This window comes from Erithacus rubecula (genome assembly GCF_903797595.1).
Source record: "Erithacus rubecula genome assembly, chromosome: 3".
Taxonomy (NCBI): domain Eukaryota; kingdom Metazoa; phylum Chordata; class Aves; order Passeriformes; family Muscicapidae; genus Erithacus; species Erithacus rubecula.
This window is the reverse complement of record NC_136689.1, coordinates 130,796,489-130,815,699: the sequence shown is the minus strand read 5'-3', so window position 1 is coordinate 130,815,699 and position 19,211 is coordinate 130,796,489. Positions and strand designations below refer to the sequence as shown.

General features: G+C 36.8%; 1 protein-coding gene across 1 annotated transcript in view; it reads left to right on the top strand.

Moving 5' to 3' along the window:
* RSPO2 (R-spondin 2) overlaps positions 1–18,597 on the top strand; it is a 98,111-nt gene extending 79,514 nt beyond the window's left edge. Inside the window, exon 5 of the mRNA XM_079301579.1 lies at positions 17,473–18,597. Within this exon, the coding sequence (XP_079157705.1) occupies positions 17,473–17,582 (110 nt within the window). The 3' untranslated portion in view covers positions 17,583–18,597. The remainder of the gene's footprint in view (positions 1–17,472) is intronic.
* Positions 18,598–19,211: the final 614 nt, after the last annotated feature.

Below are 19,211 nucleotides of genomic sequence, written 5' to 3'. Positions count from 1 at the left end.
GACATATTTCTCCCTGTTTAGCTATATTCCTCCTCACTTCCCTGGTTTATTTCTGCTTCATATACTTGTACTTTATTTTTCTCCAATAAACAGGGGCTTCTACAATGTATGTCTTTTCTTTTTAGTCATTAATGCTATAATTCACTCTTTCAATTTTGCAAGCTTTTTCAACCTATGTAAAATAAATGAATCGACGTAATTAACCTAGAGTGATAATTTTTATCAGCCTGCCCAATAATTTTGATGTTTGGTGATGATACCTCTTTGTATTTAATAGGTAATCTAAGTGAACGGAATGTATTTATGTAACTTTAAATAAGAAATCTCAACATGTTGATGTATTTGAGCCATCAGTGTGCCTTTACAGCCTAGAGGGTTAATGGTGTCCTTTGCTGTGTTAGAAGAGTTGCCAGTGGGATGAGGGAGATTCTTCCCTCTATTCAGCTGTGGTGAGGACACAGCTGGAGTAATGTGTCCAGCTCTGGGCTGCCCAGTACAAGAGACACATGGACATACTGGAGAGAGTTCAGTGAAGGGTTAAGTGAAGATGGTTGAAGGGATTGGAGCGTCTCTGCTGCAAATCTCTTTCAACTTCAACCATTCTCTGCTATGCATAATTTGATTTCAAATTCGAAGTGGTGGTAAATTAATCAAAATTGTTATACTAGCTATCTTAAAAAGCAAGCACATTGCTAGGGGTAAAAAGTTCATAGCTTTTTTTCTTAATTACATGGTTCTCCATTATTAGTAAAAAAAAAAAAAATAAGTAACGTGCTTTTGTGCTATGTAATTTAGAGAACCTTACATTTTAGTCCACCTGAGAATTTTAGTCTGTTGCTTTACTGGGGAAAGGCAATTTATGTGGCTGGATGACTGATGGGAAGCTGTTCACCTCACTGGAACATTGAGGGTGATTGTAGAGAAAATTTCTGGGCACTGTGGAAAAAAAATTAGTGAGAACTTATGTGAGATATATAATGTCAGGAAAATATCTGCAGTTTGCTTGAGGTAGCTGAAAGGAGAATGTAGTTCTTTGCTGTACTGTGGATGCTCCTTTTTTACAACTGAAACATTGGCACTCTTCCTTGCTATTCTAAAATAATTCTTGTATTTTGTAGTCACTTTATCTCTGTCTCTCTGCTACCATAATAATTAAAATCGATATAAGTGTCTAGAACCTGAAAAGATTCTGTCTGCCTTGAAATGCCCATACAGAAGCCTCAAATCCCTTAGCCACTTGGACTTTGATTTCTCAGATGATCTCCTCAAAATAACATTTACAATTGCACGTTTGCAGTGTTGGCAGTTGAGGCAAGGGGCACTTTTCTTAAAATTCTCTTTTATAATGGTTATTAAACACACCAACATCTTCTGTGTATGGTTTCTTACTTCAAAAAGCCCAGAGGATTTGGCTGCATTATATTCCACAGCACATCTGCAACAAACTGTTACCATTTGCATTAGCACAATAGTTGGCTGAATAAGCTTGCCTCAGAACAGAACATTAACAGATGCCTTTCTCTTTTCTGACCCCATTTAATTACAGTGAAAATAATTTTCTGTTTTCTTTTCCAAAGGTGATAGAAGTCTTACTTTAGTGCTTTCATGCTTTGTAAATACCATCCTGGGCCAGTCTTTCCAAACTGTGGTACTTGAAAGTCATATGCAAAAAAAAGCAATTATTTTTTTATGATAGCAAACTTCAGATAACTGAAATGGAGGCACTATGTGCCTGATTTGTAAGGCATTTAAATTAGAGATGGAGTGATGCTCACATTGTCATGTGAGACACTACTAGTTTTAAGTGACATTATCTTGATGGCTACATGATGCTATAGGTTGGCATTGCAAAAGAAGTAGATTCATGACCTGTCGTGTCAGGAATGGACCTGGCATACAGGGCATAAGGTAATAAATATTCTGATTGTAATGTGAAAACTCTGTTATGGTGAGCTGTGCCTCCACTCTTTCTTTTACTCTCTATAGTGTATCTCATACAGCAGTTCACATTTTCCCTTGCTGTTTAGGATCTCTCATGTCTCAGACAATACCTGTGAGACTTGCAGGTTCAATCCATATCTTGTGCTTTTTAAATAAGCCTAGATTTCATACTTAAAGTCAGCTGTCCCTTCTGTGCAAAAAAGTTTGTCCTAATCTATCATCAGCTGAAAACTCTTAAGCCAGAATGTCATAGTTACATGGTCCTAGCCTGATTTGCAGGATTAGCATGATGAAGTGGCAAAGAAGTTCCTGGTGGAGGAAGGTGGGGTTGAGGCTTTCACTTACAAGGGTTTGTCCAGGACAAATGTTCTCCAGCAGAAACCTGTTTCCAAGCCCTTCTGCAGTGAGTGCCTCCATATGGCCATGGACATGCCAGGCCTCATGAGTCTTAGGGAAGCTTCTTGTGAAAGGAGTGTATGTCTTTGCCCTACTTTTATACTATTACTCACATGTTAGTTTTGGGCTACTGCTGCAGTAGTGGTTTTGGTGGATCCTTGGTTGACCCAGAGCAACCACTTTCATGTTTCTGTATTCTGATGCCACCAGCTGACTCTTGCTGCCCATAACATTATGTACATAGGCTTTTAATGATTTGTGAAATTTGAGTTTCAGGGATTGTTCAAGACTTATGGCCAGCATGGAATGAGCAAAATTCTGCTAGCGATAGTAACTTATATCTGGTCTGTTGTTTGAAAGCTCAATTATACTTCCAAGTAGCAATTCTTGCACATAAGAAGAGAATAAATCAGTTCTTCAAAGATGACCAAAATTTCATTGCCAGATGAAATTTCAGAAGAGAATCATTTATCAAAACAATGTTTTTGAGAAATGATGAGATCAGGCTAGTTAAGTTGTTAATTATGTAAATTATGGATGAAATCAATCCCATCTATTATAATTTAAAAAAAGAAAACCCAGTTTTCCCACTTAGTAACATATTGTATTGTTCAGTGTTAGTTTTAGCTTCTGTACTTGGCCTATTCATAGATCTGCAGCCCATTACAGTGGCGCCTGTTAGGGCAAACACTATGAAAGTTTTGCCAATTTTTCTATGATAAACCATGTTTTCCAGGAATTCATATTAATCATAAAAAATCCCTCATAGTTGAGACTTGACTTGGAAAGTCTTGATTCACAAAAATTTCACTTGTATGTTTATCCAGATATTCAAAAATAAATCAATCATCTAATTTATAAAATCAGATCTGATTTATAAAATCAGAGGTATTTCAAAATAATGTATTGTTTAATGATCAGAGAATTGTATTTGTTGGAAACAAGTAATATTATGATCACTTAATCTAAATAGACACATTTCCTGACAATGAATAATTGATTTGTTGTTCTTACCTTACTAATCACTCTTAAATGTTACTGTGTGTTTTGTTCCTTGGCCATGTCTGTAATTTAAAATGGTCACATTTTTTCAGTATTCTAGAAATGTTCAAATGTCTAAGATATTTTCCTCTGAAAAATTAACTGTGTATCAATGAAAATCTAATTATATAAATATCTCTGTAACTTGAGGTATGAGGTTTATATGACATCCTAACATATTAAAACTTTTTTTTTCTAGATGACATGCTTATATTGTGGGTGGCAGGATTTTTTGGTTTAGTTAATCACATATGAATAATGACTAATGCAAGTTGTGAATTTTCATCACGTAGATACGAGAGTTAATCTGCACTGTTACTCTTATCTAGGAAGTTTTCATAGTTCTGATAGAGACAAACTTTCAAACTGACAGTTTCTAATAATAATCCAAATAATTGTGCAAATTTAAATTACTTGTAATTGACAGACAAACCAGTGAGAAATGCTTATTATGTAGTACAAACACTTCTTTTCAACTGTGTATTAGTGCTTTACATTTCCTGTTGAAATTAGGTTTGAGGAAAGAGCTATTACCCAAAGTTTATTTACACAGAAATGAGCAACAACAGAAATCACATGTTCAAAGCCTGTATTTGTGGAAAGAAGTTTAAAGAAGAAAAACTAGTTAGAATTGGGGAGTAAGTAATTATTTGGCTACACAGAAGGAAACTAGGAGGTATTACACATAGCTGGAAGGAGAATAAATTCAGACAGGATTTTGAAAGGATTTTTGTGAAGTTGGTAAATGAGAAGAAAATGCTTCCAGTCTGAGTTCGAGAGAAGGAAACTGGCTGTAATAGTGGTCTAATTGTCTCAGTAGAGAAAATAAACAATTGAGATTTGATAAGTATGTCACACCCTAAATGATCCAGTTGTCATCCAGTATTAATCTTACAGGACAGTTTAAGTCAACATATGGAATAGATTGTGATGAATGTGCTGGCCAAGAAATGAGTGTTTGCTGACATGATGAAATAATTAGCATTTGGTAGAGATCAGTCATACCTCAATGTGAGAAGCTGATAATCACTTAGCTGAGCGTGGTCCAAATTAATAGTTCCTTCCAGCACTTAAAACTACATCAGCCAGTCCAAGTATGTAGCCAAAGTTGTGTTAATTTTCTTCCTGGTAGCTGGTAGAGTGCTGGGATTTAGGATGAGAATAATGCTGATAGAACACTTATGTGTTGGTTGTTGCTGAGCAGTGCTTGCACTAAGGCAAGGACTTCTCATCTTCTCATGCTGCCCTGCCAGCAGGGAGTTGGAGGGGGAACCAAAAGCTGGGAGGGGACACAGCCAGGACAGCTGACCCCATGTGAACAAAGGGGTGTTTCAGGGGATGTGGCATCGTGCTGAACAGCAAAACTGGGAGCATTGGCTGGAGGCTAGCAGCTGCTTCTCAGGGACTGGCTGGGCAATTGCACTGTGCATCACTTGTTTTCTATATTCTATCATCATCATGGGTGTTGTTGTTGTCACTGTTACTTTCCCTTCTTTTTCCATCCTATGAAATTGTTTTTATCATAACCCATGAATGTTACCTCTTTTCCTGTTCTCCTCCCCCATCCCACTGAAGAGTGAGCAAATGGCTGGGCAGGGTTTAGCTGCCTGTTGGGTTAAACCACAACTTGCATGTCTGATTTTTAGGACCATGTATTCCATCCAGGTGTTTATCACTCATGCATCTAAACTGTAAAAATTGCTCAGCTTGAAAAACAGCTGTAAATTTGAAGTTAGCGAAGTCTCAAGGGTTCAGGTAAATGTTTCATCATCTCTTAATCTTTTGCAATGAACAGACAAACAGGAAGGTAGCATTCTTGGAAGAAGCATGCCAGGAAAACTGCTAGTGTTTCAGGACAGTGTTCAAACCTGTGCTCTGTCTCTGTTTATTTTCATATAAATGTTTTGGATTAGGAGGGACCTTAATATCCCTCCAGTTCCAACCCTCCTGCAATGGGCAGGGATGCCACTCACCATACCAGGTTACTGATTTTTTTTTAAAGGTGTAGCACTTGTAGCTGGCTACCAGTTTAACAAGGATTATGGTTTGTGCTGCTGTACTGTACTCCAGTCTCTGACTGTCAGCCCAGTGCCTCTGGTGCACAAAGAATTATTAGCATCAGACATTTCTAAGAAAAAAAAAAAATAATCTTGAACAGTTTCAATCTTTAAGATAGTACTGTCCCAAAATAATAAAGGCAAGATCTCACATACATTAGAATCTCACCCAAAGTAGCCATAAGAATCTGATGATGTGGAGCTGGAATAACAAATGCATTTATATTTTTCATATGGTTAATTAAACCCATGGAATCATTCTGTACATACTCGGGTTTTATTGGTATTAGAATAAAGAATTTCTTTTTTTAAAAAAACTGAAACTGATAATTACTTCTCTCTGTGCTTCTAATCAACAGTCTTTGATGTACATCTGTTTTTTAAGCACGTCTGTACTGTAACTTCCAGTCAGGAAAAGCCTTTTATGGCAAGTAGCCTTTAAGCTATATGCTGTGTTTATTTCACGTATTTTTTTTCCTTTTCTTCTTAAGAAAGTATCCACAAATTTTCCTTCAACTTTGCGTTGAATTTTCAGTGAATATGTACTTTAAAATGTTTTATGCAAGGGAAACTTCATTTTTCACTTCAGTTTTGAAGTGTGGTTAAAACTGATGGTAGAGATTATGGTACTGTCTTTCTTGCAGATATATTTCAGATTAAGAGAATCTATTTGTCCACTCCAAATATATTATTGGACACCATATTATGTTGTTTCTTATATCATGTGATGCCAAGTGTGTCTTCAGCTGTTGTGTATAAGAGGGGATTCTGAGGGGAAGGACAGCCTCCTGTGGTGCTGAGAGTATCTACAGTGCTAGGCTGCTGTAACAGATGCTGCAGATCATGCACTGATTCCCCTAGCAAAACAGACTCTTACCTCTAAGGATGAAAAAAAAGTATCTTTGTAGTTGTGTTCTTCAGGTCAGTGCTGAATGTAAAAAACCCATGCTTTTAAGTATGTGTTTAAACATTGATGCACTTAGGGTTGAAATACATATTAGTTATTTAGCATATTTAAGCATATGAATAACTCCTGTGGACAAATTTATTGACATGGGCTGATTTCAGTTTAGTGACAAAATGTTCAGCTAAACCTTTGTTCAGTTCTGGGTGGTTGCTGTACATGAGACTGCCCTGCTGTTGGTGTTCCTGCAGCTCTGCCAGAGGAAGGGACATGGGAGTGCACATCTGTCTAGAGAAGGGACATGGGAGTGCACATCTGTCCAGAGAAGGGACATGGGAATGCACAGCTCTCCAGAGAAGGGACACACACATGCCCAGCTGTCTGTCCAGCCTCCGGCAGCACAGGTGGAGCTGAGCCTTCCTGCAGGCACTACACTTTGCTTCCATGGGCTGACAATTCTATTGTGGCCTCTTCTGCCTGCAGAGCTGTGAGTAGTAGCTGCTGGGCTGGTCAGCAGTGAGGAAGAGCTCGGACAAAAGTGTCCCCTGCAGCTGCAGCTGGATTCAGAAAAGGGACATTCCCTGTAACTGTAGCAATACTGGTTTCATTCTGAAAATATACCCAAGTTATGTTTCTAATGGTTTTCTTAGACATACATTTCAATAGTGAAGGTAAATAACAGACTTGGGCTCTGTGGGTCCACCCTGAGAGATTGCATTTTGCTTATTGCAACTTCTGTTGAGAAAGGTGTTACAGGCATGTGGTTAAGTCCAGCCCAGGGTGTTTTGGTTTTCTTTGTTGGCTTTGTCATACCATCAGAAGAGTTTAACCAAACATGATTACTTTAAAAGTAGAATTTCTTTTTCTGAGACTAAGCCTGTACAGATATATGGAAAGCTTCTGCAAAGTTTTTTCATTTTGGATTAATGTTTGCAGCCATAGAAATGAAGCTAACAGAAGCATCACAGGAGTTATGTCCAGGTCTACCTACCATACTTGAATGTGTTCAGAATTAGGACATTAATTGACCTATTGAATTTTCTTTACCACAAAATAAAATTAATGCATTTGCTGGCTGGATGTCTAGGGAAAAGTGGTGATGTCCTCTAGACATATCTGTAAGCATTACTTATTGTTTTAGTCAGTTATATAAACATCTTTTAGAAAATAAATTATCTGAGGATAATAATAAACTATACTATAAAGTACACCCACTGCAGAGTAAACCTAGAGAGAAATGTAAGTTACTTTGTAAAACAATCACAATTACTTTTCATGTAGTTAAATGTGAAGTTATTCTGGAGAATCAAAGAATTATAGAACTAGGAAAACACTTGCAGGATGAAGAATGGCATCCAAAATACAATGTTTCTCAAAAGAAATCATTTGAATCCACTACAATATATAAAGAAAAATTTCAAATGTAATTCTTTTCTGTATAATTTTGGTAATAAGGAAGAAGCAAAATAAATCAATTTCAGAATTCTGACACCCAGACCAAGACTTGTATTTTACAGAAGATTTTGGAAAACTAAACAGTTTAGTCGGAAACTGGAGGTAAAAGTAAAAAAGAATTATATGAGCACTACAAAATAAACTTTAAAGAAAAGTGCATAAAATCTGACATATATCTGACATATATTAACTATTTAACTATTTAACATTAAATATTTATTTACAGTCTGATCTAGGACAGAAAGGAATTATGAGAAAAAATATCTGCATAATAAAATTCAAGTTAGGAATTGGACAGAAAGTCTGGTGGTGGAATGATTAATTGGTGGAACAATTACCAAAGTATTAGACTCTCCATCTCCTCTTGTCTTCACTTTTAGATTGGACAAATTTCTTCAACAAGTTAGTAGCCTCAACAGTATATGAAACTCATGTTTCATTTCTCATGTTTATGTAAATGGTCTCACTAAAGGTTTTCTAAACCCCAAAATCCAGTGAGTGTCAGTGAGCACTGCAGGGGCAGCAGTTCACCTGGTGCACTCTTCATTGCAGGAGAAGAATGAGGCAATAATTTTACATCATATTAGAAATTATTCATTCATGTTCACTTACAGTTATCATTTAGGAGTCTTCCTGCTGGACTGTACTTTGGTTTGTTGTCAGGGGTTTAATTTAGCCTCTTTTCTTCCTGAGCATCTATATGATTTACTATGCAATACTTAAAGGGAGGCATGAGAGATAATAAAAATAATTTTTGAGCTGTTTCAGTTATAAAAAAGAAAGAAAATAAAATAAAAGAAGATCCTGAAACAAATTTCAGTTCTTCAGTCTTCAGTTCTGGTGTCTTCAGTTCTTGACCTGAATCCTTGATGGGAATTAAAAAAAGATCAGCTCTTCATGACTAAATAGTGTTCCACAGAAGAAAATATATCTCTAAAAACAAATTAACTTCTCAATATAATCTTCCTCTCTGTAAAAAACCCTTAATTGAATAAAATGCAATGTCCAGTATGAAATTAAACTTTGGGGCCACAAATAAATGGTGTTTCAATAGAATTATTTATTTTTCCCAATATGATGTGATAAAAATGAAATTAATTAAATTCACTTTGAAAAAGAAAGAAAAATAAATAATCTGCTTTGTAATACTGAGCAGAGGGAGTCAGATTAGTATCCAGTCAAACCTAGAGAGGGTCAAGCCAATTAGTTTTTGGCTATAACTGTTGCCTGTAGAGTTAGAATACATTTACATGTGTATGCATATTCTTGACAGTATATAATTTTTTCATTATTTTGAAATTTGCTATATATTTCTCTGTAAAAGGAAGGAAAATAAATGAGCCCAAACCTTCCATTGTAAATATTATGCTTGGCTCTGCTTGCCAAGTATCTGATGTGACATGCTGTTGATTATGATAAGAATAGAGAGTATCCTGCATGTAACTGATAAACATATTGTTTGAATTCTGAGCTAAATTCCACTGCAGTGGAAACTCACCTATTTCCCCACAACTGTTGACTAAAAGGACAGTGGGACCCAACATTTGGGCATCTCTATATTCAGTTAAACATGGGGCTCCTATGGGAGTTTTATTGAGTTTCCATTTCCCCTTGAGTTTACTGGTTTTCCTCTTCCCTGAGAGTGCTTACCCTTGCTTTCTTCTCTGAGTATGTCTGTGAATTTTTAGTCTTTCACTTTCAATATTCTTTCATGAATATGTACTTCTACAAATAAAACATAATATTCCTGGAAATGTTTGAAGTGCAAGGCAGTTTTCAGTTCATATCTCACTGCCACCTACTGTATATGCTGGAAAACTGCACTGTGGGAAATGCATTCATTTCAGCTCTGTGTGATGACTCTTTTTCCAGTTAATTTGCCCTAAAGTTGAGGGGGAAAAAATACTGAACTTTCAATAGGCAGTGACATGTAAATTCCATTATTTTGTGTAGGAATTTCTTAAATAGATGACAATGTTTTATGACTCTATATTGTCCAAAGGAAAGAACATCAGATTATTGTATTGCTTAGTTTGTTTGTATTCAGGCCAGATGAAAAATAGATGGGCTTTTTGGGAGGAAAATAATATCTCACTATGCTTATTCTTGTCCTAAGCATAATACCTTTAATTTCTTAATGGATATGGCAAAATAAAAACCTAGCAAGATATAGATGCAGGAACTTGAGATATTTTGATATTTCTTTTAGTTGAAGAATTACTCTTTGAATCTTTTAAATTATCTTTCATCTCAGTAGTTTATATCTAGTGTATTCAAACACCAAGTATATACAACACTAAGTGGTGGTTGGGATAGATGTAATAATTTAGCTAAAGTTGTGACATTATTAAGTTGAAAATAAACTTTCAGGATTTTGGATGTCAGGAACTGAGTAGGATACCACTCAGATCAGCTTAGCACTGAGTTCTTTTGTAATGGTTTGTGTAGAAATCACAAGGTTTACTCAAGGCAGAATTTTTGCTGATTTCATCAGGAAAGCTGACATAAATAGACAAGAATGCATGCAAAATATCAAACTCTGTGTTTGCATAAGTGAATGCCACTTCTTAGTCTATTATTAATTTTATTAGGCTGGGAATATATATTTATAGCATTAGCTACCACTATTACACCAAAAAAGAACAAAAGAAGACAAGATTGCAAGCTCAGGTATTGCAAAGCTGAAGAAAGAAGTGACTTCATTTGCTTCTTATTTTTATCTGTTGTGATGATGGCTATAATTATGGTATTAATTTTTTGTATTCTTATTCAGTAATTGTCCTAAAATCTTATTTACTAAAAATTCTTTAACCCTTGAAAATTAAGAAAGAATGATTAAAGAATTCCTTACTTTTTGTGATGCTCATTGTTACCATGTTTCAGTGCTTTGCTAATGTTTATTAACCCACCTTTACCCATTCTGGTCTTCGAGGATTTGAAATTGTATCCTGGGCAGCTGATACACTCTGTGTGATCGTTCCATCCCTTCTGGTGGCTTCAGGGGCAAATGTGTGTTCACAAGACTTTGTTAAATGACATCAGACATTCACCCAGGAAAATGAGGAATTGCTTTCTGACACTTGGCCCTTTCTGTTGCATCTCCTCAACCTTATTTATTTTCCAGTGTCACCATCCAAAACCAAATGTCTTTCACTCCTCGTCCAAGAAGATACTTTGGCTGATTTCTTCCAAATCATATTCCTCCTAAAGCACATGTTGATCACAGCCAATTTCAGCCTAAATGTTATGGCATTAAAAAAAATACACAACTGCAAACTAGTTAATGAAAACTGTCATGAATTCAGTGGGTGACATTGGTAGAGATGCCCATGAGTTGTGACTTGCAAAGTTATTAAAGCTCTGTATGTCCCTTTCTTGTGGGCCAATTGTCAGTGCTGGTTTGTAAATCATGCTTTAGGAGGAGGATGACTCTGTAGCAGTGAGGAATTATTTTTTCCATTGAGTGTGTGTTTATGAGATTTCTTAACAATTTGTGCGTTTCTCTGACAGTTTCAGTATCCAGAATTTTTAACTGAGAGCCCTGGGCAATAAATAATTTCTGAGAAATAATTTCTGGGCTGAATTCTTTGCTTGGTTTTTGGATTTTTGCAGTCAGTGTTTATCTGTAGCTTGATGTGTGGTGCAAATGCAAAGTTAGTGATGAGGCATTTGTGGGTCTGTGCATGACCAGTGTCCTGCCAGGGGGGCTCCTCCAGGAGCTGACCTGAGGCATGGCTGAGGCTGCTGGGGGTGTTTTCCCTGGAGAAGTGAAGGATCAGGAGAGACCTTTTTGCTCTTTGCAAGAGCCAGAAAGGAGGCTGTGGCCAGGCAGGGGTTGAGATCTTCTCCCAGGCAGCAAGTAATGGGATTAGAAGAGACATCACCTCAAGCTGTGTCAGGGGAGGTTCAGGCTGGACATCAGAAAGAGTTATTCACAGAAGGGATTGTAAAACCAGGGAGGGAGTTGGAGTCACCATTCCTGGAAGTATTCAATAAAAGACTGGAACATGGCCCTTAATGTCATGGTCTAGCTGACAAGCTGGTGATTAATTGTACTCAACCTTAGAGATCTTTTCCAGCCTAACTGATTCTGTAATTCTCTGATTGTGACAGGGTTTAGTGGCAAACACGGTGGTGGTACTTTATTGGTGGTAAGACTTGGTGATCTTAGATGACCTTTCCAGCCTTAATGATTCTATTCTAAGGTTCTGTGACCTGCCATCTTTCTCTTGAATTGATCTCATTGATTGGTTAACCATTGAGTATCTATCATCTTTCCACTGCTGTCATTATTCCCTGATGTGGCCATCCTTCAGTGATATGACTTTATAATAACTTTTCTAGCCTCCCACATGGATGAAATGCTGTTACATGAGGTATGTGGCTGTAGGAGCATGATGTATGAATGTGCAGCATTTAGCTCCTAAAAGGACAGGTGAAAGGAAAGAAAAGACTAAAAAGTGCATTTAGCAGGGTCTGCTGTTATCTTAGGACTCCCCTGTGCCTTTGCAGCTACCAGTGGAAGTTCTGTGCATAAAAATCCAACAGAATAGAAACAGGCACACACATATAAATCCCATCACTCAGTAATCATCAATAGAAGAGAAAAATGTTTGAAATAAGGAAGGGAGTATTAAGCATTCTGATAGCTCTAATATGATGATTTGTATGTAAGACTGCTGAAATTACATTGTGAAATAATACTGCAGATGGTAGTTTTGTTTTTCTTTTTATTGAATGTTTTAAATTTGCTGCCCTCATGTGGCTGTATACTGCATTTTGTTAAAACTCCCAAATTTGTTAGGACAGCAGCAAGGGCAGCAGTGTTTAACATGAGATGAAGGACAGTGCAGACACTGAGCTGGTGCTGTCTGGCTGTGTCAAGAATCTCAAGAAATGTAGTTTGGGAGTCCCTGTGAATGCATTTGCTGTCTTTTAACTCAGGACTGCCCTGGGTGGCAGGAATCTGCTGGCCAAACTCTCTCTAGAGAAAAGCTGCATTTGCAGCTATCAGAAGCTGATAAAGACTCCTCTGACTCAGGTAATGTGTGTACCCAGTTGACCAGGTGGGTCCATCCAGAAGGAATATGCAGTATTTCCAAACATCTTTCAGCTTGGGGTATGAGACAAACCAGAAAACTTAGCACAAGTGCATAAGTTATAGGAGGAACACTGATAAAATGGTACAGAAGCAACAAAAGGGAAAATAACACAGCAAGATCCAACTTAAGCTTGTTTTGGGGGTTTTTTTGCTAGCTGTTACTTTTGGTGTACAGACAATTGCTGGGTATATTAGCATAAATCATGTTTTTTCAGGAATTCATGTTTTAATTGCATAAACAAAAGTTTGATGAGTAACACTGTAAACCATCCATTGGGATAAGTTAACTGAAAAATAAAGACTTACTCCTTGGTAATTTATAAAGCAAACTGCAAAACTGAATTTGTAAAAATTGGAATAAAGAGTTTAAATTAATGGCTTTACCAATATTACCTCTGCAAAAATAACCTGTGCAGAGTGCAAGATACAGAATGATAGATTGGCCTTTCAAGACTTTTTTTGGTAGGTAGTTGAACACTGAATTCAGCTACATTTCACATCTCTCTTGGCCCCTGTGTATTCACATTTCAGTGTATACATATGCTATTACAGAGAATAATAAATGTAAGAATACAGTAACCTGAACAGTGCTCAGATATCTTTGCATGAATTATTTGTATTTGCTCCCCTTGCTGTTAGCATCAAAGTCTTTAAAAAATAAAGACAGCAGCCATAAAACAAAGATTGAAGATGAGGTCTGATGTGGAGACCTATAACCTAGAAAGCAGAAACAAGGTGCATTGTTATCTGCCAGAGGCAAGCAGATGAGTTTCCACTAGGAAGGATGTAATGTCTGACTGTGGATCTTAGGCAGCTGTAATGAATTCTTTGCTTGCTTGGCAAATGCTTCAGGAGGGGTTTATAAGGTAGTTGTATCAGACTTAATATCTCAGATATTCATATAACCAGAGAATGGTTTGGGTTGGAAATGACCTTAAAGGTCATCTAATTCCAAATCACTGCCATGGGCAGGGACAGCTTCCACTAGCCTGGGTTACACAAAGCCTCATCCATCCTTGGCCTTGAGAACTTCCAGGGCTGGGGCAGGGCACAGTTTCTCCGTGCAACCTGTTCCAGTCCCTCACCACCTTCACAGTAAAGAATTTCTTCCAGATATGTTATCTTAACCAGCCTTCCTTCAGTTTAAAGCTATTTCTTCCTGCCCTGCCACTACATTTCCTTCCTTGTAAGAAATCCCTCTCCAGATCTTTTGTGTTGTCACTTTCTGTTCTGTACAATAATATTGCAGCCTGTTTTTGATGGTGATAAAACCCCTCTAAAGATACAGAGTCCCTTCACTCACCCTCCTCATTTGCTTCAGTCAGGAATTACCTTTTTTGTGCCATGGCAGGTTCTGATCTGTAGTACAATGATGCTGAAATAATCCACTCCTCTTCAACTGCACAGCAGAGCCAATCATGGCAGAGCCCTGCTGCTTCCTGTGGAGAGATGGAATTAGTGTCAGGGCTCTTGCTCTGGGGAGCTGGAAGTGAGAGTGGCAAGGTGTAGGGGAGTTTGTGCACACAACCTGCACAGGGGGTTCTCACACCTGGCCCTGACACAGAGCAGAGGGAGCTGCTGCCATCCTGCCCCAGGGGACAGGCTGCTCCACCATCTGTCCTTGTCCCACTGCCCTGCAGTCAGGGAAATGGGATGGTCTGGCTCACAGCTCTCAGAGGACCTGCTTAGCATATGACAAAAATCATCATCTTTGAAAGATGTCTGTATTCAGAAGGTACTTCTGTTCACTGTGCTTCTGCTGATAAAATAAACACAACATCCTGGGGTAATGTTACAATGCTTTGTATCCCCAATCCTGTGTGCTGTTCATGCCTGGAATTATTATTAATAATTATAACTATTATTAATATTATAACATTATAATAATTTAAATCTGCAATTAATAAAAGTTCTTATACATGAAGACTTCAGAAGCATACTTTGTTTGAACTCTACTTTTCATAATCAGCTTTTTCTTCCTAATCTCTGTTGTGTTCTACTAGCAGTATGGGAACTGATGGTTACCCAAGAAATAACTTTTATATTCAGTTTTCTGGTTAAAACGACATTTGGAATTTGGGACTCAGCATGACTAAATCATCTGGATTTTCTCTGTGAGGTTTAATATTGTCCTTAAAATAATAAAATCTGTACAATAGGGCAATTTGAGATATAGTGAACAGCCAAAGGGCTCCTAACAGAAGAACAAACTATCATTTATCAGTGGCTCAGGGATGCTGCCTCTGCATGTGTTGCTAGTCCACAGCACATGTAAAAGAAAGTAGCTTGCCTTTGATGTCCCTTGGAATAAAAAAGCAGGAATGGAGACAATTGCTGCAGAGCAGCAGAAGTGTTGTAATGTGTTTATTGCACAGTGACATCAAATCTTTGAACTCCAGTCCCATTCATTTCTGTTTTAAGGATATCATATAAGGAGTGTGCTGGCAATATGATTTGTTTTGTGTTACAGGAACTACTCTCTAAGGCTTAGAGATACCATGTTGTGTGTAACTCACAGCCTTTTAGAAGAAAAATCATAGCATCTTTCACTACCTTAAACCTGTAGCAAGCAATTAATCTAACTCTCTGAAATAGGTCATAGAGAAACTAGATGAGACACTAACTAAAGATTATATTTCTTTTACTGCTTGGTCTGTTTAGTTAAAAACCCCTGAAGATAAGATCACTGAGCAAACTGTGTAGAAAATTTCCAGTAAAGCTGCTGCTGATTCTGCTGGTCTTGTTAGAATCTATTGATTGCAGAATTGGTCACTTTTCTCGTATTATTTCCCCTCATCTACTCCTTCTTAATAAGCATTTCAAAGATTTAGGTTAAAAAAAATTAGAATATTGAAAGTTCAAGTTAGAATACAATACATTCATGCAAGTTCTGATGCCTTAAAGTATACCAGCCAGTAGCATTTAATAAAAAAACTTACATTGAAATTTCCATAATTCGAACCACCTTATTGTAATGCCACTTTGTGTCAAGTGCTCCTTCCCTGTGACCTCATTAGGCGTGCCTCGTCATTAGATACACTGTTACTAAAGAGTTTTAACTTAAAAGCTGCTTTGATTAATGCCTGGTTGGACTGAGGATTTATTGTGTAGGATTAACTAGATTTAAAAATGGCAAAATGCCATAGTAACTTTAATGCCAGACTTTAATGAGAAGCAGAAGTAAACTCCAAGGACCCTTATGATTTTTAATATGGACCTAACTCATGTGCTCATTATCTTCATGTCCTATTTTATATAAAAGTACTCCAATAATTCCTAGAGAATAGTAGCCTAGAAAGTGTATTACAAATGTGTAACCTGAAGTATGTATATATTTTTAATGAGTCATTAATTTTAATAATTTTATAATCAGATTTATTCAGTATTATTATCAAATAGAGAAAAACTCTCTGCACTGTTTTGGGCCTTTTAAATTAAGAAACTATATGGAAGTAATACAAAAGCTGACTGGCAAATATTTTTCCCAATTAGTAATGTACTGACAATGTAGATAAAAAATGCATTTTCACATTTTTATGTAATCTGCTAATCAAATTTCTTTTTACTCTCTTCTTAAATTCATTAAGTGCTCCTGAAAGTTTATGAAGTTGGTGCTTCTAGAGTTTAATAACCTTATTTTTTTACCATTGATCACATATTTAGTATATGATACTGCCAAGAAAATCCAGACCATTCTCACATCCGACATCATTTGGTCGTCTCCTTAAATCCTACTAGACTTGATAGGATTTAAGCATTTACTTAAAAGGTAATGCACTGCTCAATGAGGGCCTTTGTATCTGACATTTTTTTCTGTCCATGCTATCTTTGATGAGATAACCAAAGGGCACTGATTTATTATTAGAGCTAAGCAGGAAAAACTTTCTCATTCAAAAAGCTTGTATACTTTTTTCTGAATTGATCCTGATTTCCCAATTTTGTTTATTTTTCAGTAAACATCCAACAGTAGAAGCATGTCATTAAATTTTTGCTTCTTCACAGTTACATACTGTGAGAATTAGGCACAATGTACCAATAAGCAATATCAACAGTTCTTTGCAGAGGTGGTACTGTTTCTGCCAAAGCAAGTAGGATGGCATCCAACCAAGGTCTTGGGCTGTAATCCAAATTTCTCACTGAAATCACAGATGTATTGGATGTGACCTAAACAGGATTACTCACTCAAGCAAATTTACACCAGGGTCCAAGGCATATATCCAGCTTCCAGTGGGTAAGGAGCCTGCATTCTCATTTGGCTCTGGGCCTTGGGCCCTTGCATAATGCTGCTCGTGGAACTCACCCTGCCAAAAATTAAACCTGCATCAACATGGTTACTCATACCAGAAAAATTGTGCCTGTGGACAAGTGATGAAAGTCAGGGATCCTGCTTCCTTTTGTAACACACTGAAAACTTCTGTTTTCACTGATGACTCAAGCTCTTTAGCCAGCATTACCATTGCAGTCCCTATTGATAATTTATGTACCCCTGAGTTGTTTTAGTTGGGGTCTTTCTATCACTTCTGGATTCTTTACTGGACTCATTGCTATTATTTGTTTTTCCTTCTTTTTCTTTTTAGGGAGAAGGCCAGCAAAAACGAAGGACAAAAAAAAGAAGAAAAAGAATTTGATGGAAAGGGCTCAGAAGCAGCACAGCATCTTTTTAGCAACAGATAAAACAAGCCAGTAAAACTTGATTTTCCTTAATGTATTTTTTGCAAAGTGCACAAAAGCTGCTATATGCTCCTGCCCATGGATGCACTACAGTTCAGCTGCTTTGACAGTATTGGTGGCAAATAACTTGTGAAAATAAAGCCCACAAGCTTGTTTGTTTTATTTATATATTTTTTATTTTATTTTTTCCTCTCATTTTTGACCTGAAGACTTCAAGGTCGGGGTGCACTCAGCTGGATCAGTGGAAGTGGTCCTAAAGTGCATCAGAGATATTGTTCTGAGTGCCTGGTCAACATGCTGACAAGGAAAGAAACCTACTCAGCACCAGTAGGTGGACTTGTGCATATTTAAATAAATAAGAAAAAAAGAAAGTTTTGGAGGTGTAGGTACAATTGCATTTATGGCCTTTGTTTCCTATATTTGTACATTTCAAGAGTAAATGGGTATGACTTACCTACCTAGTGTTAATGTACATTGTTCTCACACCTGCTCCATCGACACAGTTGGACAATAAAACTGCTTTAAGACAACGTGCTGCAGGATCCACTGCTTAGACTCACCAAAGCACAACAGACTCCATGTGTACATATTACTCTGTCTACATATAAATGAACATATTTACTGTACATCTATGCATTTTTATGTATAATACTTTATACATGTTTAAAGGTATGTCCTGTTGGTTCTAGTAATATACTTTAAATAATCCAGTAAATGTTTACTTTTTGCTATATTTTAACCTCTTCTCATGGTCCTCAATAGTTACAAACTGGATCTTTTTTTCCTCATTTGCAAAGCACACTCATTTGCAAACTACCTTGCACTGACCCTCACAATGGAGTGTCAGCTCTGAAGTACACTTGCCAGACTAGTAATCCACAAATTCTTTCTGCTATTCAGTACTTCTGTCTCAGCTCCCATGTATTTTGTCTCAGAAAAAGAAATCTAATGTTTTTCTAAGATGAGGGATGATGATGATAGAAGTTTTGAGTGTCAGGAGAGAAATGACCTGTAAAGTTCTTGGTATGAAAGACTGTATGTGCAGTTTGGATTTTGGTTCGGTTTTTTTTTTTTTGTTTTTTTTTTTGGTTTTTTCCCAATGTAATGCAGTGCTTTATTTCAATTAGTCCTAATGCAGTCAGATAAGAAAAATAATTTTTCTCCATGAATAAAGGGAGAAACAAAATAAAAGTCATGTGAAGTCAACCATTTAAAAGTATAGAAAAAACCAATTCCCCAGTATTTCTGATTATTTGTAGAAGCTTAACAAATTATTCTGCAGCTGTTGTTTTCTTTGGGATATTTTTTGGGGGGAGAGGTGGAGACCATTTTCTGTGTAGGACATTAACATGGCACAGGATATGTAATTTGGTAATCTAGCATTATTGGACTAGAATTCAAGGTGATTTTTGAATACCTGACAGAGAAAGCCTACACTAAAATACCTTTGTTTTAAGATGTCACTTAAGAGAAATTATTTCACTTTTAAGCCTAAAACTTGCATACAACCTACACAAAGAAAGGAAACAGCAAAACAGACCCCAGCGCTTCACAGACCTCTTTTAGACATACACTTTATAAAAATGTCACAAATACCAGTTTTATTTTTATGGATTATATGCTTTTCAAATAAACTAGGGAAATA